At 35.4% G+C, this 22,536-nt stretch overlaps 1 protein-coding gene across 1 annotated transcript in view; it reads right to left on the reverse strand.

Moving 5' to 3' along the window:
- Positions 1 to 858: 858 nt before the first annotated feature.
- DSC1 (desmocollin 1) overlaps positions 859 to 22,536 on the reverse strand; it is a 29,199-nt gene continuing 7,521 nt past the window's right edge. Inside the window, 12 exon segments of the mRNA XM_059894359.1 lie at positions 859 to 957; positions 959 to 1,057; positions 1,939 to 2,193; positions 2,918 to 3,039; positions 4,364 to 4,606; positions 4,937 to 5,152; positions 12,046 to 12,188; positions 12,337 to 12,596; positions 14,599 to 14,784; positions 15,573 to 15,720; positions 16,165 to 16,312; positions 17,437 to 17,581. Coding sequence (XP_059750342.1) covers positions 859 to 957; positions 959 to 1,057; positions 1,939 to 2,193; positions 2,918 to 3,039; positions 4,364 to 4,606; positions 4,937 to 5,152; positions 12,046 to 12,188; positions 12,337 to 12,596; positions 14,599 to 14,784; positions 15,573 to 15,720; positions 16,165 to 16,312; positions 17,437 to 17,581 — 2,064 coding nt within the window.

Consider the following 22,536-nt stretch of genomic DNA (forward strand, 5'->3'; position numbering starts at 1 on the left):
GCTTGAAGATGGTGGCGTGTGTCACACTAGAGAGAGCATGTCCTTGCCAAGGTATTTATATTTTAAAAAAGTAATAATACATCATGGTGGGCAAACAAAACACATTTGTGGGTTTCAGTCAACCCATGGGCATCAAGGCTGCAATTCTTTCATGGAAATCCTCTCGCGTGATCCTTCAAAAAAAATCTCAGCAGCTCAAATTGCTGTGAGCTTGTTCTGGTCCATGTCTTTCCAACAATTCTAGAACCTGTAGGAACCGGATGATGCATCCACATGGACAGAGATCTCAGGATCGAGCTGGGAGCACCTTCGCAGGGTGAAAAATATAGTGGGAGATGAGCCTTATTTACCAGTTGGAGACTGTATCAAAGAATGTTTAAAGAATCCTTCAGCACAGAGCCATTCAGATAGAGGAAGCAATTCTCTTGCACCAAAGACAATACTTCTAAAAGCATAATTGTCCCCAAGACTGTGAAGAAAATATTTAATTTTCATCTAAAATAAAATTGTACTTTTCACTAGCTCCCCCATATACTCCTCCAGAGCATACCAAGTAACATAAGTTTTCAGATAGAAGGTGCAAGACAGCACATAGTACAGTCCTAGAAAGGGCAATATGTACATGCATATAAATGGAAATTAACAAATGAAACATTTATTTCTAGAGAACATGGAAGTTATCTCAGACAAGGAGAATTAGAGGGAGCTTCGTATTTATAGTATCCTTATCTATATGACTGGAAGTTTACCTCCAATAAACAAACACTTTAGCAGATGCTGCTGTCATTTTACATTCAATAAACTCCTACATGTGCATTCGTAACACATGTGCATGTGTTACTCTATTAAAAGGCACATTTATTCCTTTACACATGTCTTTGCTAAGGTCCTAAATTTGGGTTCCAGATGATCTAGAAACTCAAACCCCTCTTCTTCCGGCTGATCACTGCAGCAGCCAAACTGAACCGGCCACAGACTCTTTTCCTTCATAGTTAGAGGAGTGGACGTAGTCTGCAGACTGTTTATGCTCCTCGTCTTTTCCATACAGATACACCTCCTGTTTTGAAAAAGCACATTTTATTATTTTTTAAAAAACACCTAAATGTATTAGCATAAAAATAATGTCTTTGATTTACCTTTTACTGTTTAATTTTTAATCAAAGTGTGTTCTCTAATGGATTCCTACATATAAAAAATGCACATGATTGGTCTGTATTATATTCATTATTAAAACATAGCAAATATATAAATGCTCCTACTGAACACATGGACGAAAACAAAAGCTCCACATACATCACACAACTAGTTTACAATTTCCCATTTAAACATGAGATTGTATAACTGAAATGTATCTCTGCAACTTTTTCACATATTTGGGGGAAACTAATATAAGCTATGATTCTTACGTTTATACACTATTATATACCTATAATAATATAATACATTACCTGGCTAATATTAATCTATGTTGATTGATCTGAGCATAAAACAAGGAGCTAAAACCCCAAATAAAAGCTTAACGATCTATCTGGTTGATGGCGATAGTCAGGATTTCATAACCACATGGAGGATTCAACATACTAAAAATATTTATAATTTGTGATCTGCACAGTACTCCATAACGAATATTTCACTCTAGGTGATTTTCCTGGCAACTTTTAGGGAAGAAGCTATCAGTCTTTTTACACGTCCTAAAGTATAAAATGCCTACATATGCCACTCCTAGATCAAGTTTTGTAAACCTTATTTTAAAAATTGAACTTTACAAGATCGTTTTTCTCTTTGGGTTTGGCCCTAACATCCATCTATCTCTATGATAATTCAACATGAAAAAGGTGATGAGCTCCAGATGTATGAGGAGGAAAACTCTGGGGAAATCCTGATTTATAAGTAGTGTTTACTTTCATGTAATATGAACTTGAAGACACTGGCACTTACTTTGCCAAGCCGAGGTTGGGTGAAGCTGTGCCAGTCGGTGTATGTGTATCTGCTGGTGTCCGTCACTCCTTGTCCTACACCCTTGACAGATTCCAAGGTCTGATGTCTGCCTCCTTTGATGGGATCCAAAGTGTAGCAGCCTTTGACCACATCAAAACTTTGATGTGTTTTGACTCCCTGGCCACTAAGTGTGCCAACAGACATGCTTGTGTCACAGATGTTGGATTTCTGTGTGGGGAGTCTAATATTTGCTTCCTAAAATGAATAAATCAAATTGAAACTAACAATTTTCTTTCATTTATTTCCCACCATGGGCTAATCACTTACCTGCTGTGCCTCTCTATTCCCCATGCATGAAATCAGGATAATAATAGTACCCGTATCATAGGTGTTATAGGTTAAATTGTATCCCCTCCCCCCCCAACAAAATTCATATGTTGAAGTCCTAACCCTCAGTGCCTCAGAATGTGGTCTTATTTGAAGATAGGGTCGTTATAGATGTAACTAGTTAAATTAAGATAAGGTCATACTCAATTAAGGTGGGTCCCTAATCCAAAAGGGAAAAGCTGGACACAGACACACACACACACAGAATGCCATATGAAGACTTGATTTATGCTGTCATAAGCCAAGGAACTATCAGAAGCTAGGAGAGAGGACTGGAACAGAATCCTAGCACCTTCAGAGGGAGCATGGTTCTGTGAATACCTTGATCTCTAATTTCTAGCCTTCAGAACTGTAAGACAATAAGTTTCAATTGTTTAAGTTACTCAGTTTGCGGTGCTTTGTTATTGCAGCCCTAGGAAACTAATACAATAGAATTGAAGTTTAAGTGAATTAATACATGCAGGGCACTTGGAGCTCTGCTTGGCATAATAAGTGCTCAATAAGCATTAGCTGTTATTATTATTACTATTTTATATAATAATCAACTGTCATCATTGAACCACCATACAAAGCAAAGTGAAAACTGACTTACCATCACTTCTTCTCCGGGTGCTTCAGTATTTGATACAATTAAGTTTTGCTCGGCTACATCTTCTGGAAAACATTTCTTTACTGTACTCTTAGCAGTAACACAGATACATGTAAACAAAATGTCTAAAAAATAAAAATATATAAGTAAAATAGCATTTTTTCATGCTGGTATATATTAAATCATTTGAATCATTTGATTTGTTTTAAAGTTTCTTCAGAGAACTTTAAAAAATTTGTTCCATAAATAGAGATCTCTTTGGGTCATAAAATTTAAAACAGAATATTAACAAATGTATTAGTATACAGACCAGCTCTGTCTTAGTGAGGTTATGTTATTAGGCTAAATAAGATACAAATCAATAAAAAGGAAGAAAGATGAAGTGAACATAGTTTATTAATAGCTCTCTTCCCAGGTCCAGAATTAAATGCTTTCCTTATTTCCTCCACACTGAAATAGTAACTTCATTTGATTGGAATTTAAGCTAGTATTATTGGTATTTAAAATCCACACAGAACAACTCAAAGACCTTAGAATCATAAAACAAAGAACATTAGGCATAAATCAAACAGGAAAGACAATTATGTAAAATCAGTGCCTGGCTTTGAAGGTGTACATCAAGTGCTAAGAGGAATATCCAGTTTAACCTGGACACAAATCAATGAACACAGACAAAGTAAAGACTATGGGAAAAGTTTGTAAATGCAAATAGGCTGTATGTAGTCAAATAGATTGTTAAAAAAAGAAAGAAGGGAGGAAGGAAGGGAAAAGGAGCAAACAAAAGAAAGAAGACAGAGAGGAAGAGAGGGAGGGAGGAAGGAAGGGGAGAAGCCTGGGTAGTGATTTCCATCACCTTTGCATCTCCCAAAACCAGTTTGCAGAATGCAAAATCTTAGGATTCTTTGCATCCATTACTTTTCCTCAGTGGCTCACCATATGACCATTTCCCCCACGTTGGAGTCTTATTAAGATATATGCTAAATCACTTCATTAATATACATTAATAACGTTGAGCGTAAACATCTAAGTAAATTTTGAAACGACTCTTTCCACTAACTCTTTTTGTGCATTCACTACATGAACGTGACTGGTTGAGAGACTATAATATTTTGTATGGGAGAGAATCTTAACATTAATTTTATCCAACCTCTTCACTTCACACGTGGGAAAAAGCACTTAAAGAAGAGGAAATGATTTACCTAGTGTCTCACAGCTAATTCTTGGACGAACTAAGGCTACAGTTCTGAAAATTACTTTAAATTTAATCTGCTCTTACTGATAGATTTATTCTTCTATGACTCAGTACCCCAAGCCATAGAGTTCGTGCAAGATTTTTAAAAGGACACATTTATCAAAGGCTATAAATGTCATTGATGTAAAGAACTGCCATATGTTTTTAAAAATATTAGATAACATTTCAGCTAACACATTCTAGATAATTATACTTACATGACAACAATGCAGAACCCAACACCATGGCAAGAATAGCCCATCTTCCAAGTATTGCATTTGATAGCCTTGCATCGCTCAGAACTTTAGTAGTCATTCTACATTCAGATGGAATTGTACAGTCACATACTCTCACTGATAACATGTGTTTTGCAGAAACGCCATGTCTATCTTTTATTTGGAGAGGCACAGAATAATAGTTATAATCAAGATTTTGCAGTTCATGAAGAATGGCAGTTTTACCTATGTGAAAAAAAGACAGATTTTGATTTCTTGAAAAGCCAGGAAAATTAACTGACATTGCTCTATGCTTACCTATACTATTCTATATTTAATATATTATTCAAATATTATATTAAAATGGATTTGTATGTTTTCTTAAAGATATTCAGAACAAGAGTCTAAACATAAGTATATTATTCATTGCTTTAAAAAACAAGGTATTATCCTTTTCCTGGGATCAATAAAATAATTTACTAAAATTAATATTTATTTATTATAATGAACTAAGGTGAAAATCTAGACCACCATCTTAAGTTCCTATTGATTAGAAGGTTTAGCATAACTACATACCATCCGTTAATGTTTCTATTGTCCAAAGTTTGCTGGCAGAATTATCGAGAATGAATTGAAAAGGTGGCCCATTATCAGGTCCATCTTGATCTACAGGTTTGAGAACAGCAAAATCCTTATCATGCCGACAAATTGTCACTTCTTTTTCAATTTGTGGTGGGTAATCATTATCATCTTGCAAAAGAACTACTAATGTTCCAGGGCAAGATCTGTTATCTAAGAAAAACAAAAAATAGGATGTTTCTTCACTTAAAATTTATTTTCAGCAATCTCTATGATGTACAGTTGACATCTGCTTTCTACTAGTGGTCTCAACTGGAATTTCATACACTTTCCGATCCACAAATAGCATTGCTACCAGTACAAAATAGTGACATTACTCTTCCTTGGAGCTTGGTAGCTGTATCAGATGATATCTTGAGGTGCTTTTTAAAACTAAAAGGTATGAGATTACAAGTAATGTCACTAATGAATAACCAGTTAAGAAGAAAATTGATTTCTTACATCTTTCTTTAGGAAGAACATACTTTCATGCTTAAAATAAAAACACTTTACTTTTGGTCATAGTCACTTCCTTGACTTCCTCTCCTGACCTTTTTCTTCATCTACTCTTTGTTCAAACTTTGTAAAACTGATCATCAAACTCAGTAGGTGTGCTCCTTCCTGTGTGCAGCTTTGGCACATTCTATTGCCACTGCTGGGAATACGTTTCTTCTCTTCTCTGCCTGACAAAACCTTATTATCCTTTAAGAATCCATTCAAATATCACCTCCACATGAAACCTGCTGTGACTTCTACGGACAATGGTAGCCACATTCTCCTTCAATTTCTCAGAACCCTTGGTTCATCTTTGGCTCACGCACTGAACTGTGAACATGTTCATCCTAAGGGCTAAGTTGTATTCATCTTGAGAGCCTAGTGATCTGGGCACAGTATTTCTTGGCTAACTTAAAACTTAATACTAACACATTGAATATAATGCACTTACTGTTTTTAGACTTGTAAAAAAATTAATTGAATAAACTGTAAAAAAGTTTCACACATCCCCCGCCTGCCGCGAATTTAATCAATTTGCTTTTAAGCATAAGAACTGTTGGGCTTCCCTGGTGGTGCAGTGGTTAAGAATCCGGCTGCCAATTCAGGGGACAAGGATTCAAGCCCTGGTCTGGGAAGATCTTACAAGCCGCAGAGCAACTAAGCCCGTGCGCCACAACTACTGAGCCTGCGCTCTAGAGCCCACGAGCCACAACTACTGAGCCCGCGCGCCACAACTACTGAGGCCCACGTGCCTAGAGACCATGCTCTGCAACAAGAGAAGTCCACGCACGGCAACGAAGAGTAGCCCACACTCGCCGCAACTAGAGAAAGCCTGCGCACAGCAACAAAGAACCAACACAGCCAAAAATAAATAAATAAAATAAATTTATTAAAAAAAAAAGAGAGAATAAGAACTGTTACTCATCTCCAGCTCTCCACTATTATTGGCCTAATGTTTCACACATAAGTCTAAATAAATATTTTTAATTAACATAACGCCCATTACTGGTGTTTAAGAGATAATGAAGTTTAAAGAACATGTTCAAATTTTATCATTTGTAATAAAATTACAAACTACTATAAATGGTAAGCTTTCAAAATTGAAATAAACAGAAAAATAACTGATGAAATTTCTCACTTTTTTTGCTTTGAATGCTAGTCTAAATTTTGGTGCATAAATATTGAATTTATCATAAAGACTACCATAAATCATGTGTAAATGTAATCTGTTTTTTCTTTTTAGGTTGAAATAACAATTAAGCCATATTGGATAGTGTATTTCAGTGAAACTTTTTCTGCTGAATAACTAAAAAATTAATTTATTCAAAGTGACTTTTAAATTAATCACTTACATAAGGTAACTGCAGTATATACCTATTTTATCTGGACAAGTTTTACAATATCTAGAAATTAAAGAGAGATACAGGGGGCTTCCCTGGTGGTGCAGTGGTTAAGAATCTGCCTGGCAATTTAGGGGACATGGGTTCAAGCCCTGGTCCGGGAAGATCTTACATGCCGCGGAACGACTAAGCCTGTGCGCCACAACTACTGAGCCCACATGTCACAACTACTGAAGCTCGCATGCCTGGAGCCCGCGCTCCGCAGCAAGAGAAGCCACTGCAATGAAAAGTAGCTCCCACTCGCCACAACTAGAGAAAGCCCGCACACAGCAACAAAGACCTAACGCAGCCAAAAATAAATAAAATAAATAAATTTATTTAAAAATAAAAAATAAAGAGAGGTACAACTTTTATTTTTAAAAATCTGCAATAGCATATAAACATTTGGGACTGCCATAAATTTGTAAATAAATTTGAATACAAGTAACAACTTTAAACCCTAACAAAGAAGTGAATAATGGGAAAAAAGAAGCTTTTATTTTTTTAATTAAAAAAAAATAGTTACAGATACTACCTGTGAGTCAACATGTGTGCTCTGATTTTACTTTTTAAAATTTAAGCAGAGAACTATTTCTCTTTAAGGAACAATAGAAATCACTTTAAAAAAATCTAATAAAGAAATAGGGAGACTTCCCTGGAGGTCCAGTGGTTAAGAGTCCATGCTTCCAATGAAGGAGATGCGGGTTTGATCCCTGGTTGGGGAACTAAGATTCTGTATGCCACAGTGCAGCAAAAAAAAAAAAATTCTACCAACATTCATCACATAAATGATTATTTTCCATCACAGTCTGATTTAAGCATGTTGTTAAAAAGAGGAAAACTTGAAATAGTTAAAATGGATAGTAGTCAAAGCCGCAGCTGAAAACAAAGTCCTAGATGCCTTCTAAAACTATGAAAGACTGATTGCAAATTTTTTCCTTACTTCTGGGAAATAGAGCAAAAAATAAGTAATTACTGATAATAGTTGAAGATTGTGAAAAGGTAATTGAGTGTGTATGTTTGTCTACTTCTAAACCTTATTTTAAATTAAGCACATAAGCAAATGCCAAGTATCGGTGAGTAAGGAATGTCATAATCTTGGGGCTAGAAAGTACATCTTGTATTAACTAAAATCTAAACTTACATGTCAACAATAGGGACTCTGAAAAGCAAGAGTTCCCCATTGCTATTTAAAAGTTTCCAGGAACCAGAAGTTCACTGTTATGAATCAGCCCACTCCATGTACAGAACTCGTTAATTAACCACTAGAAAGTTTTCAGGTTCTTTCTTATCAAGCTATAATACACCTCCTAATCATTTCCAATTTTTTCATGGGTTATTTTGGACTATACACAAAATGTTTACCTCTTCCACATGACAACCCTGAAATATTTATTTTAAGAAAATTCTTTTTACAGCCGAATGTAACAAAGTATTTGTAAACATTTGAACTCAAGTTTCTATAATACATTAAAACTAACTGTTCTAGGTGCCTATTATGCACCTGAACTTGCAAAGCTCTTGGTAGTGAAATTCACAACCTGGACCTGGAGATTCACAGGGCTCTCAAACAACAGAGGAATGACAAATATCAGTACCTACACGAAGCAAACATGCCAAGATCTCTGCCAGATGCTTGGTAAAAAAGATATTTAGCAATGATAAGGGTCCCTGTATGAAAATGAGTTCAGAGTCTAGCTGGAGGAAAAGAATGTACATGAGAAACAATGAGAGCACCCTTTTATAGAGAAGACACATCACCCGTGATAATTACGATATTATTCCCAGGGAAGGAGGGCGTAAAAGGTGTTCATAGAGGAACTGAACAGGGACTTCCCTGGTGGCGCAGTGGTTAAGAGTCCGCCTGCCAGTGCAGGGGACATGGGTGGTTCGAGCCCTGGTCTGGGAGGATCCCACATGCGGCGGAGCAACTAAGCCCGTGTGCCACAACTACTGAGCCTGCGTGCCACAACTACTAAAGCCCACACCCCTAGAGCCCGTGTTCCGCAACAAAAGAAGCCACCGCAATCAGAAGCCCACGCACCACAACAAAGAGTAGCCCCCGCTTGCCGCAACTAGAGAAAGCCCGTGTGCAGCAACGAAGACCCCACACAGCCAAAATAAATAAAATAAATTAAAAAAAAAAAAAGAACTGAACAAAGACTAGTGAGAGCTACTACAGAAGATGTCACTGCCATTCATTTGAAGAAGCAAAGGGACCTGAATTTCAAACAGGAGGGTCAGTCTAATTCTAGGTGGAGGGTGTATAAAACAGTGCTTTCTAGAGTGAAAGCAGGGAAACCAGCCTGACGGACAAAAAAATTGACACAAAAAATACACAGAAATAAACCGGATTCTAAGAAAGCTGGAATACCTAGATCATCATAAAATATTTATGAGCATCAAAACTAAACATTCATTTGGAAATATAAGTAATTATATATTTGGCCCTTGGAAGCATATATTAAATGGATTAAAGTTCAAATAAACAAAATCCTTCATGACACCATACGGTCTTCCTTTAACATTTATAGCACCCTTATCTTTACTTCTTGAGCACATCCAGGTTATCCATGGGCCTGGGGCATAGAGTCACAAAGTTTAGATTCGACATTTCATTTCTTTGTGCTATGATCACTGTATTTAAAGACATTCTTTTGTCACCAAAAGACCAAGTTAATTTCTTATATCTGTTTTCCATATTTTCCTTCTCTCCAAAAAGTATTTCATTTTCTATCACCAAGCTTCTGCATTTCCGTGAGGTTTCCTCTCTTTATCCTTTAATCTGGGTGGGCAACTCTTTAACTGATTTCCACTTCTCATGATATCCATACATTCTTTGATGGGGAAAATTTTCATACCAGGGAATCTGTTATGAGAACATAATAATCCCTCAACTGATATTGTGTGAAAATTTGACATTGTCTTATGAATCCTAATTTTCATGGCCTAGTACTTGGAACTTAAAAGACAATCAACATTTGTGGAATAAGTGAGTAAATATAAATCCTTGTTTGACATCATAATTGTGTTCCTGAACCATTCAGATTTCACTTTTGCTTATATAGAAGTAGCAAATCACCAGGATTATAAAGGAGTGGCAATATGAACTATATTTCTCAGTTAATGTTTTCCCCATTCTTTAGTAGATTTTTTTTCCTACTTATACTGAAAGAATTACATTAAAAGATTGTGTGAGAGGTATCAAGAGGAAAGGAAGATCATATGCGCATGATTAAGTAATAATATTCAAATTGAGGCTTTCTTTCAGATTTTGAAACCTAAAAATTTTTGGCTCATGGGCATAGTTCTTTCAAACTGCTTGGTCCTCTCACTGATTATGACGTGCAACAGACTATTTCCATCCCAGGGTAACAGGAATAGACCAAGGCTGAGAGAGGAAGTAAGGAAAAAACCTGAATGGGACACATGTAGATGAACTGGTTTGCCCTTCCTCTATAAATCATAAGCAGCAGTATCTTCATTAGTTTAACCTTTGTCTCTCCTCAGAGAATCTATTGTTTTCGTAGATGTGGCTTTTAGTGTAAAGCTATAGAAAAAAGTATGGGTATAATATGTGAGAAAACATTTGTCTTTATCTTATTATCAAAATATCAAGGGGCAAAATGAATAAACATGAAACATTTCATGACTTACTTTCAACTTTTGTTTATTTCCGTGGGATTTGATATGTGTTTATTCCTACACTCGCCCATTCCTTCTAAAGAAATTCAGTGATGCTATAGAAAAAGACCACAACATTGCCGTACCAGCTTGTTTGTTTTGAACATCTAGTGTATAAAAATATGCTAACCATAAAAATAATGGAAACCATCTTAGATTAAGCAGATAGTCAAAAACATAGGCTGTCATAAAAGCCCAAGTTCATTCACCTTTATCATTAATGGAAATTTACCCCAAATGAGTGAGTGTGTAATTGGTGTGGTGGAATGCCATATTGTAACTTCTATTTATATTTTTTATCATCTTCTTTTAATATCTATTTTTATGATGTATACATTAGCATAGTAGTATATGTATATAAATAAACACACTAGTAAATATATGGGAGTGGTTGTGGACTGGTCTCAGCCTATCAATAACCAAGGTTGTAGCTGAACTGGCCCTTGTGATTGCTCTTATGATTGCAAGATGCCCTAAGGCATAACGATCAGGAAACATTGAAAAAAAAAAAAAAGGTTTATTACTTACAAGTCCTGGAAATTACATGGCACACATGGGGCCACACAGCAAGAGTAAGTTTGTGGGGAATGGACGGGGTGGGGCAAGGGGAGTAACACCTGGGATTCTGCTTTTATTGAGGTGGAGGCTGGGGCCTTGGGTTTCACAGGCTCACTATTGATGAATTTAAAACACAAAAGCAGGAATTTAAAGCACAGGAAGAGAAAAAACAAGCAGCCCGGAATGGTGAGTTATTGAAATCAACCAAGATCTCTAAAACAAAGGAGCCTGGGGAGATGGGGTAGAGGTCAGCCTGGCTCTTGATCTAGTTCTGTGGTTAGCAATGTGTTTATTTGAGATATCAATCAAAGCTTAAGTCAGGCACTTGCATAACAAAAAGAGAAGCCAACTGACAGGGCTTCCACTGCAAAGGTTCATATTCAAAAATGATTTACTGCTTGGAGGATATATTCAAAAGAGTTTTGAGATCTCTACTTTAGGACATTGGAAGGACATTTCTTCACAAAACAGTTTCTAGAATTAACCTTGGAGAATGATTGCAAACCTCAGCAAAAGACATTAAAAATCATCGTTTGACCATTTATTTAGGAAATAGGATAAGTGTTTTATTCCCCAGTAAGAGAGACTCAGAACAAATCTATCTGAACCCAACTGTTGTAGGTGGGTTGAATCCCTCCAGCAAGTTCAAATCAGTACTAAATCTGTACTCCTGAGAAAAATAGGGATCCTTGATGATGCCACTATGTCCATGGAAAAAGTCAAATAATATGGACCTCGAAACTGGGGCTTCGGCCATTCACCACCTCCAAGTTTTGCATTAGTGATGCACTGGGACCTAAAAAGGGTGGTTTCCAAGCAATTAAGCAATCATAATGCAAACATTTTTTGCATTAAATTTTGATCTGGAAACAAACAAATTTAAATTTAGCTCCAAGATTTCCTTAAAATATGTGCTATATTTATATTTTATTTCTAGAAAATTGCACTCACCTGCATCCATTGCAATCACGGAAACATTGTATTGGTTGTCTTTTACAAATGCTGATTCTCTATCTAGAACTTTTACAGTTTTCAAGTCACCAGTGTATTCATTAATTTCAAACCAGTTATCTTCATCTCTTATCTTCTTATACCTAGTTTTAAGAAATCAAATGTAAATGCTCAAACCGAAGAGCGGACATAATCTCAAAATCTGTCATTCTAAAAATACATAGAATGTTCCTAAATTTGAAATCAATTATCATCACAATTAAAAAGAAGGAAATTTTGAAAATACATTACCTTAAGCCCTCAGCAGTGCCGCTGTCCGGATCCACTGCTTCGTATCCAAGGAGTGTTGTGCCCACGGGGAGACCATCTTTACTCTTAATAACTTTTACTGGTGGTTGGCATTCGGGGCCCTCATCATGGTCTTTAACTTTAACAGTGACAGTTGTAATGCACATAGTAGGAGTTTGTGAGTTTGTTGCTTTAGAGAATTGTGCTTCGTTAAGTACACCAATTTGCAAAACCATTTGGCGATGGACTTCATAGTTCAATGACTGTTCGATAAACATACCATAATGAGTCTATACATAATACATATATATATAGAAGACATAACTATGATTCCAAGTTTTAGCACAAAAGGGAAAATCATTTTTATGTATAAAATGTTACCAAAAGTTGTTGCTAATGTATTAACGACGAATAATTAGCTTCCTATAGTGACAAACACTATCAAATGCAAAATTGTTGATTTTTAAGATTCAACCAATTTTTCTTCTTACTTTCCTTTGGAAAGGTCCTGCTTTCATTTTTTTTTCTATTACAAGTTTAAATACTAATAGAAATACAGAATAAGTGTTTGAATAAATTCATATGGACTATTTCTCATTATTTTATTATTATCAAATGGGATAACAGTGATAACTAAATTAGCAAAAGTCCCTCTAAGCTAAGTATATAAAATAATTAGATAGACTGTAACCAAGCAGGACCCTATGGGGCCTTCCCAGGGCAGACTTCTCCTCCATATCCTCTGCTTTAGCTCCTTTCTGCAGTACCTAGATAATAGTATCTGATGCACTTCCTGAGTTGTTTTGAAGATGTGAACCCCCCCCCCCCCCCCGCCAAAAGGAAGATGTTAACTACTTGTTGACCATGAGCTCATAGCCCCCAGGCCTAAGGACTGATAATGTTAACCCCTATGACACCACCCTGTTACCTCACCATCAACCAATCAGAGAATTGTGCAGGGGCTGATCACATACTCTGGGATACCCCTCCCTCACCTTGCCTTTACAAATGGTTTGCTAAAATCCTTAGGGAAGTTTGGAGTTTTTGAGCGCAAGCCACCTGTTCTTCTTGTATTGGCACCTTTACAATAAAGCTGCACTTTCCTTCACTACAACCTGGTGTCAGTAGATTGGCTTCACTGCCAGCGGGCGAGCGGACCTGAGTTTGGTTCAGTAATAAGACTACTAGGACATGAGATTTGGCTATAATGGAGCAGTTACTCTGAGTATCTGAGTCAAAAGATATAATCATATTATCTAGCAGCACCTTTTCAAAGTATATTATATACGAATTTGTTAGTTCATGAACTGAGTAACTAGAAAGAATCCCAAAACAATAAATGATTAGAGACTAAAATCTATCAAAATAACAAAAAAAGAAAGAAAGAAATCTAGAAAAAAGTCCAAAAATATTTTAAAAAGAAATTTAAAAAAAGAAAGGAAAAATAAGCAGTGTTATAATTAAAGGACATTTTCTAAAAGTTTTATAAGGAACGCAAAATTTATGCATATCACTTTTAAGAAAATACACTGTCTCCAAGAAATTAACAAGAAAAGATGTAAGAGGTTAGTGAGGAGTGTAGGTAGAAAGACTCAGAAAGAAAACAAGTTCAGTTAAAGTGATCACCCTCTGAGCCAGTAAATGCAATTAAATTTTAAAAATCCCAAAGCACTGGCTACCTCAAATATAGGGGAATTAATGGGAATAGCTGCTAAATATTTAGTAAATGGTCTGTCTTATAAAATACATTATAGAGTGGTAAAGGTATAATATGAGCATGAAGGGAATTGAAAAGTCAAGAGGTTGATTTTTTATTGATTCTTCCATTTTTCTCTGTCTTGTGTTTCATAAGGTAAGGAATTTAGATAAGTGGGTGTCTAAGACCTCTTCTAAGGCTAGTATCTATTTACTCATTCAACATGTCTCTCTGCCTTGGTTTTCCTCATATATAGAACAATCAGTTTTGTACCGGCCATGCCTTTCCTCTAAGAGAAAATGAGGATAAAATAATAATAATAAAAGGTTTATGTGTGAAACAATATAAATCATTTCAGCATTGCATTGCAACACTCTAGCTATGTACATACAGGAATTACTTTTATATATATATATATATATATATATATATATGTGCTCAAGTGTAAGTTAGAATCTTGTAAAGCATTGCTTGATACATATATGTGTATATATATTTATATATGTATATTTACATGTATATTTACATAAATATTTATATATATGTATATATATATATATTTTTTTTACCTTGACAACACACAAGACCGCTTCATTTGTATTTGGGTCTGTGCTAATTTTGAAGTTGCAGTTTTTATCTCCCTGTAGTATCTTGTATACAGCTTTTGAGTGAGGCGTGTTTGGCAAATCCTGGTCATACACCGCCATCCGTAAAATCTCAAAGTCAATTCTGTTTTCTTCTACTTCTGTAAAATACTGAAACAATTGTCTCTTGTTATTATAAATTAATGATTTTAATTATGTGATTTTGTTACTCAAAGTTATATTTAAAGACAAAGAAAGCAAAGTGATATGGAAATGTGCAATTTTACAATGGGAAGAATTTACACATTTAACACATAAACTCACTTCTTTCCTCAGTAAACTAATAATGCTGCTTCAAATCTTATCCATTCTTCAAAGACTAACTCATGTCTTAACTTTTCAACTTCTCTGAGGTGATTTTCCTAATCATTCAAGCCCTCAGATTTGTCTCTATTCTGAAGTACACTATTTACTTAGTGTATTTCCTAAGTAAAAGTTTACTCATATATAAACCAGAAGGAGCCTGTGTATAGATGGCAGTGGGCAACCTGTACTACTGACTCTCCAGCAAAGCAGAAGATGTAAACTAGTCCCTTCGTTATCTTATGAAGTTGAGGTGTAAAGAACACAGGCAGATGCCCTCTTCTCCTTCACCCTATAAAAGGAATTTAAGTACAAAGAATCTGATACCAGAGCTTGGCATCCAAGAAACATTGACTACATGAATGAACTCAAGAGCTAAGAACTTGTAGATGGCCAAGAGAGCAGCTATTTTCCTAGCATCCAGAAATAACTGGCAATTTGATTATTTTTACAGAAATCATATTTTTCTGCCAATGTTATTTGTAAGTGGTAGCTATTAAAACCAAAATGTTTAATCTCACAGAGCTACCAAATTCCAGATTTGTTTTTTGAAAAAGTAAGTGAACCTAGATAAATGAATACAGAGATACACTCACAGAAGTTTCTGTAAAACATGGTGAATTGTCATTTTCATCCTCAAGCGAAATAGTAATTGTTCCTGTATTAAATAAACCAAAAGGTTGGCCCCCCATGTCTCGCACTTCCATTATTAACTTGTACGTATCACATTTCTGAAAAAAAGGAAAAAGGTACATTGATGAACACTTATATTTCCTGTAACTTGTGATTCTCATAGCCATTTCTCAGGCTCTGACTATTTTACAAACATTCTTTTTTGATTTTTTTTTTCAAAAAAAGCCACCATAAATACAAATATAGAAATAGAGATATTTCAGTCAGTACAGTGGAAAGCTGATGTTTCTAATACAACATTTCAAAATGTAAATCTATTTTAGCATCCACACATCAAATCAGGTCAATGATCTCTAAGTGAGACCTTGTACCTTCCCATAGTCTCTGTAGGGACAAAGGAAGGGTCCTGAGAAGCCCTAAACATAGCCTCTACGGAAACATTCTTGGAGAGGTGGCCACTGGGGGCCTTACTGTAACTTCTTTGGGAGTTCATGATCAGTTTACACAGTTTAGTGATTGAGAAATTAATTAAGCAGTTCATTATTTCTCTATCCAGTAAACGTGTAGATGACACTTGTGTCTGGATGTACGGAGAAATGCTTTAGATTGTCTGGAATTTGCTGTAAGATTTTATATTTCAGACGAGTATGTAGAGTGTCAGGTTCATCGAGGTCTATGGCAGTCACTTTTCCCACTGAAGTTCCTGTTTAGATAAATCCAATACTGTCAACAACTTAAAATAGCGATATAATTGAATTACAAACAAAAATAAAATCAAGGCATTGCTGTGGCATATTCTCCCAAAAAACCCAGAATTTGACTGATTTTACAGATAAGTAGATAAGTATCTACATGCTTCCAAGTTCCCCTAACCTGGAAACTTCAATTAGGTGGCTACTGTGGATAACATGATTGTGTTCTGCATATGTGAGAACACCCACCCCACGGCTGGTTACAGTGGTTCTCAAATTCTTCCTCCCAATCCAGTTCATGGGCCATTTTTGGATGGGACCCTCTCTGTATATCTTGTTTCTTTTATACCCCATTTGATAATGTTAAAGGAAAAGCACAGCTTTGCATATGATAACAAAGGTTTTATGCTTTTATATTTTACTAAATGTGCTGAATTGTTAATACATACAAGACAAACATGCAACAGTCTGAATATCATCTGGACAAGCTTTATGGCTCAGAAATCAGAGTATTGGCAATGTTACTTTAGCAAACCATTTATTGTGGGAAAATAATATTAAATATGCACATAGAAACTAAGAACATATCTTGCGATTTTTGAGAATGAACTAGACTTGTTATGCCCTGTGGTTTGATGAGGTCACAATCTTGGGTCCTGAGAGCATCAAACCAGTTTAAAATGTTTTCAATTTGTTTGGAAAATAAGCTAAGTAAAGAAATGCCTATGTTGTTATAAGCCAGATCAGCATTGCCATACCATAATCTATTTCTGGGTCCTTGAAAATGTATTGCGACTTTATAAAGATTCAAATGCTCTATTGTTTTATAAATACATCTGGGACACATATGTACATGATCTAAATAGAAAATATAAACAGCCTTTGTCATTGTGGATTAATCTAACAAAGTTAGTAACTTTGTGTATCAGTTAGCTGCCTTCTACACGTGCCTAGAAAATGAGCACAAAAAGGTTTGCCTTTGAAGAGCCTATGATCTTATAAGGCTACAAAGTTTTATGTAGAATATCCATGAAAGTCAAGCATTTAAAAATGTTTTGCATAACTGTACCTAAAACATTAATGAAGAATTCAACTGAAGCAAAATTCTCATGTTTTTCCTAAGATGTGAACTTACCGGTTTGGCAATTCTCAGGCACACTAAAGACAGTCACTTTGTCTTCAAAATATGCGGCATTATCGTTATCATCTTCAACTTTGAATAGTAAGGGGAGTGGGTACTCAGGTGCATAACCGTCCACAGTAGTTGCATAGATGTAGATCTGAAAGGTAGACAAACACCATCAGCTAATTCTTGAATAAAAAATTAGGCACAAAATTCAACCTAGCGGTTGGGAAAAGATGTAATATTTTAAAAAATCATTGGCAAAGGCCTATGTCACTAAGAACTTACGCAACAGAGAGACAACACAGCAGCACAGACTATGCCTGCCCTATGGCTTCAATCCTTTCTCATTATTCTCTCACCAAGTACCACACACTCCAGTTGAAGGAGGCTACTCTGTTCCCTGAATTAACTGCATGCAGCTCTGCTTGTTGGAATGCACGTAGACTTCCCCTAGTCATGCTAATAACAAGTATTTTTTTCTAAAGTTTATACAAAATGTGATTCTAGTTATTTGTAGATTTATATACACATATAAATATCAACTATTTCTGGGTGATTCGATTGTGTTCTTTTCTCTGCCTGTATTTTCTCATTTTTCTATTAGTAACATGTATTTCTTGTGTAGTAAAAATGCTAATAAAATCATATATATATATATATATATATATATATATTCCAAACTCTATCTCAAAATGATATATCTTGGTCCCAAATGTGAAGATTTAATGCCCTTTTTCTTTAAATACCATCAAATTATTTCTGAAGTTTTCTGGTAACTGGTTGTTGAGTTAAACAGATTTTCTTCACTGACAGGAACAACTAAACTTGCCCAAAGTGAAGTCTGTGTTAACTCAGTTCTTCACCACAGCTAGCCTTCCTGATTTCCCTACCTTAACCATTTTCTAAAATGAACCAGGATTAAAATCTCAGGTATCTAACTCCTCCCCCTCTTTAGCCTTATATTATAGTCAGTTGCCAGGTTATAGAGATTACAGCATTTCTGTGTCTCCGTCATTCACTTCTCTTTTCTATTCTCAATGCTATTATCCTCATGTGACTCCAAATGTATCCTATCAACCTTCATATTGTATCCTACACACATGTCCTACCAACTTTCCCACAGTTGTCCTAACTGACCTTCTCCAAACTATGTAGCCCTCAGGAGTCAGATTCATTTCCACAAAGCACAATTTTAATCATGATATTAGCTAACCAGACTCTTCAATGATCTTCCTATCATCTACCAAAGTAACACAAAATCCTCACTGTTGTGTGGAAAGGAAACATTTCATCTTCACATGCTAACCTGGAGGGGAAGAAATTTCCACTCCAATCTCTAGGACGGAAGGCTTTGAAATAACCATTCATGTTCTCTCTGTTCCCTTTTCCACTTTTCCCCAAACAACCTCCAGCTGGGCTTTTTCAGTAATAAAACTTACACTTTGATTTCTGTCAGTCTGATCCCTGTATCTTAATAAATTCTGCACTCAGGGATACAGGAGTATATTATCACCACTTCACCACCACCACCATCACCGCTACCACCACACTATTCAGCCTTCCTATCAATCCCTCCCTCTCCCCTCATATTTGATGTATTTTTTTCTTTCTTTAAACTACTGTCATTTTGAGAGTTTTGGCTAGAGAAAACTATGTAATTGTTTTATGTCCCAATTAGTTTCCAATTGTCCTCCGGGGTGAAGCCTGAGACTTAGAATATTTGTGTGACTGAAGCACCTAACACAGTGCCTTACATTGGGTAATTCACCAATAAATATCTTGTTGCATTCAATTCCATCCATCTTTTTTTTTAGGAAAATAAACCACCCCTTAAGTTTGCCCTCTGTAAAAACTGTCATAAACATTCTATGGGACCACTTGTAATGAATTCTTCTACTTCATCACGTTGGTATTAAAACATCTCCCTATCTAACCTAAGTCCATCCTGCTGTAATTTACACTAATTTTTGCTAGTTTTTCTCTTCAATGGAAATGATCATCTACTTCTTGCTGTATAATCACTTGTAGTTTAAAATAGGTCCTGATGCTCAACTACAAATAAATATCATTATTCTACATTCCACTGATTTTCAGATGTAGTGATTTTGTTTCTGGTACTATTTCAGGTACTAGTTTGATTTTTCACTATTAATGTGCTGAGCATCTCCAAAATAAATAAAAATTCAAATAATTATTGTAAAGATGATTTAAACTAGAAAGGCAGCTGAACTTTAAACCACAGCCTGAATCCCTAGGAGAATCCACTAATATTCATATGATAAAGAAACTAATTATAAATATTTTCATAATTACTAAATCACTAAAGCAACAGTTTCAGAAAGCTCAATAAAACTAATGGTTTTGCAGTCTAGTTCCCATTATTCTATATTAAAAGCAATAATAATATACTTAAATATTGTTACAATACCTATAAATAGAATACTATACTCTAGTAGAATTAGTCATATTTTTAGCTAAGTTAGAAGAATATTATTTAAATTTCTTGTGTCTACTATTGTGATATTTCCCCCTTGAATTCTTCTGTAGCTTGAAGAACCTCATGTCTTTTAGCCCTTTTGCACTATAATTTGCCCTTATCTCTGTAATTGCTCTCATCTTTGGGAATGTGTAAACAGCTGTCAACGGAAGTTGGGGCTTGAATTTACCCTTGTAGAGAGGGGTATTGAGTGTAGACTGGGCAGAGGAAGGGAGAGAGCAGTGACACCAAAGCTGAGTGTGTACAGAATGTAACTAGCAACATGAATTTAAAGACAATGGATAGACTTGTGTGTCTGGAAAAGAAATCATATGTTACAAGATAGTAAGGCTCTGGCTGGATAGGTAAGAAGGGACCAGATAGAGCTGATTTTTCCCTATAAACTTATAAAACGTACAGACTCTCCTCAACATTCAAAGAGGAAGAGTGTTTGCAGCTGCTTTCTTTCATAAAATAACTTGGAATTATTGAAGAAAATTCACTTCTTATACAACTCTTCTCTAAAAAACTTGCAAAAGGGCCTTATATAAATCCCTAAAAGACTAGATGCATTGAATGGTTTAAAACAAATTCCTCCAACTGCAATAATTGTGTGACCCATCCAGAAAAATCTTTACCAGCCAAAATTAAACAATACAACATGGGGCAATAGAGCAAATGGGAGCACAGTAATGATATGTATTGAATTAGACCCTGTTCCCAATAATCAAGGAAATCAAATTATTTCGAACAACAATAATTTATTAACACTTAACATTCAAATAGGTTAGATAAAAGCAAAGAATTGGAAAATCCCATCAAAAGCCCCAGTCTTGAGGACAAAATTCTGGAATATGTGCATTATTTGATCTGCCATTAGAATATTTTTAGAGAACTTTACTGTTTATATGGTGATTTTGTCAGCATTATGGCATTTAATGATCACAACAGCTCTGAGGTAGATAAGACAACAATTAGCAGCCCATAAAACAGAGAAGAAAACAAGATTCTTGAAGTTGCGACTTGTCCAAGACTAAAAGCAAAAGTGGCAGATACTGAAGATCCACTAATTTCCAGAGAAATAAGCTTTCCAGTATAAAACAGTAAATGAAACTGATTTGATAGAAAAGCAAAGGCATACTATTTTAATTTTAACCTCTACGTTGACAGATAAGGCTTCTATTCCACATTGTCTCAAGTGATTTTACAACTTGTACCATGTTTACATCTGGTTTGTTATACTTTATGAATTTTGTTGATTTGCAGTTGGTGTTTCTTAATGTCAATTCAATCTTAAGCATGTTAATGGAAACTAGAGAAACACAAGTAATTCTGAAGGAAAATTACTCAAAAGGCCAACTTTGAGCAAAATTTCCAAACTATTTTATTCCTTTGTCCTTTAAAAGACGTCAAAAAGTAGTGAAGTAACTTATTTTATTTTATTTTATTTTAGGCCACACCATATGGCTCTTGGGATCTTAGTTCCCTGACCATATATATCCCCTCAGCAGCGAAAGTGCAGAGTCCTAACCACTGGACCGCCAGGGAATTCCCAGTAACTTATCTTAATTATAAACTATTCTCTTTCCCTTCCCTCTTGCAATGATCTTAATAAGAAGCCAAAAGAGACAGCAGATTGACCAGTGAGAAGCAGCTAAAGACCTCAAAAATCCATAAACAGCATGTTATCAGCAGAATAAGAAATGAAGTGTACATCACAACGTACAGAGCAGGCAGCTTTTTATTTCTCCACAAGAGTGACTGCTAGTGTTAGAGCTTTTCTTCCTATGAAGAAGCTATAAAAGCAGCAGAGAACTTATATATTTACATGCGCATGTATATAAATATACATATTTATCAATTATTTATTTGGCTTTTTGATAAAAAGGTCAAAATGTTTAAAGTAGTGATTAGCATACTTCTCCAATAAGACCCTATGTAAGCTATTTTTTAAGGTAAGAGTTTGATATTATTATGAGTAAAGTATATTTATTCTAGAGAATTTGGAAGGGAGCATAATATTATACAGAAAATGTTTCATTCTAATCCAAGCATTTTATTTAACTATGAAATCCCTAAAGTGGAACATTTATGTTGTTTCAAAAATGTCACTACCTTATATTGTGCTTTGACATCCTTAACATAGGGTCCTTAGCATGAAATATCAGGTCCTTCACACTCTGATCTTTACTCATTGCTCTAGCCTCATATTTCACAGTCTTCCTTAGCTTCAAACTACACTCCTGCCAGGGTTTCTTGTTCTTGTTGATTTCTTTTAAACCGATGGGTCTTTCTGTTGCTGATGCCTTTGCCTAGAACACTTAGCTACCTCCTCCCACTCCATGGCACCGTTTATTGACTTTTTTCATGGCTGCATTTCTGTGGCCACCAATTCCTACTCATCTTTCATATGTCTGCTAAGATATTACTTTCTGGACTGCCCGAGTATCAGTTTCCCTTTCATGTACTCCTTGAGCAAAGAATTCCTTTACTACACTCTTATAATTCAAAGATACCACGTGCTTAAACAGTTTCATTCACCATCACGCTGAAACTCACTGTAAATTTCTCTTGTATGTCAGATTAGGTATCAGAACACTAAGGAGATATGTGAAGCTGAAACAGAAAAACAA

Source organism: Balaenoptera ricei, chromosome 14, assembly GCF_028023285.1.
Source record: "Balaenoptera ricei isolate mBalRic1 chromosome 14, mBalRic1.hap2, whole genome shotgun sequence".
NCBI lineage: Eukaryota > Metazoa > Chordata > Mammalia > Artiodactyla > Balaenopteridae > Balaenoptera > Balaenoptera ricei.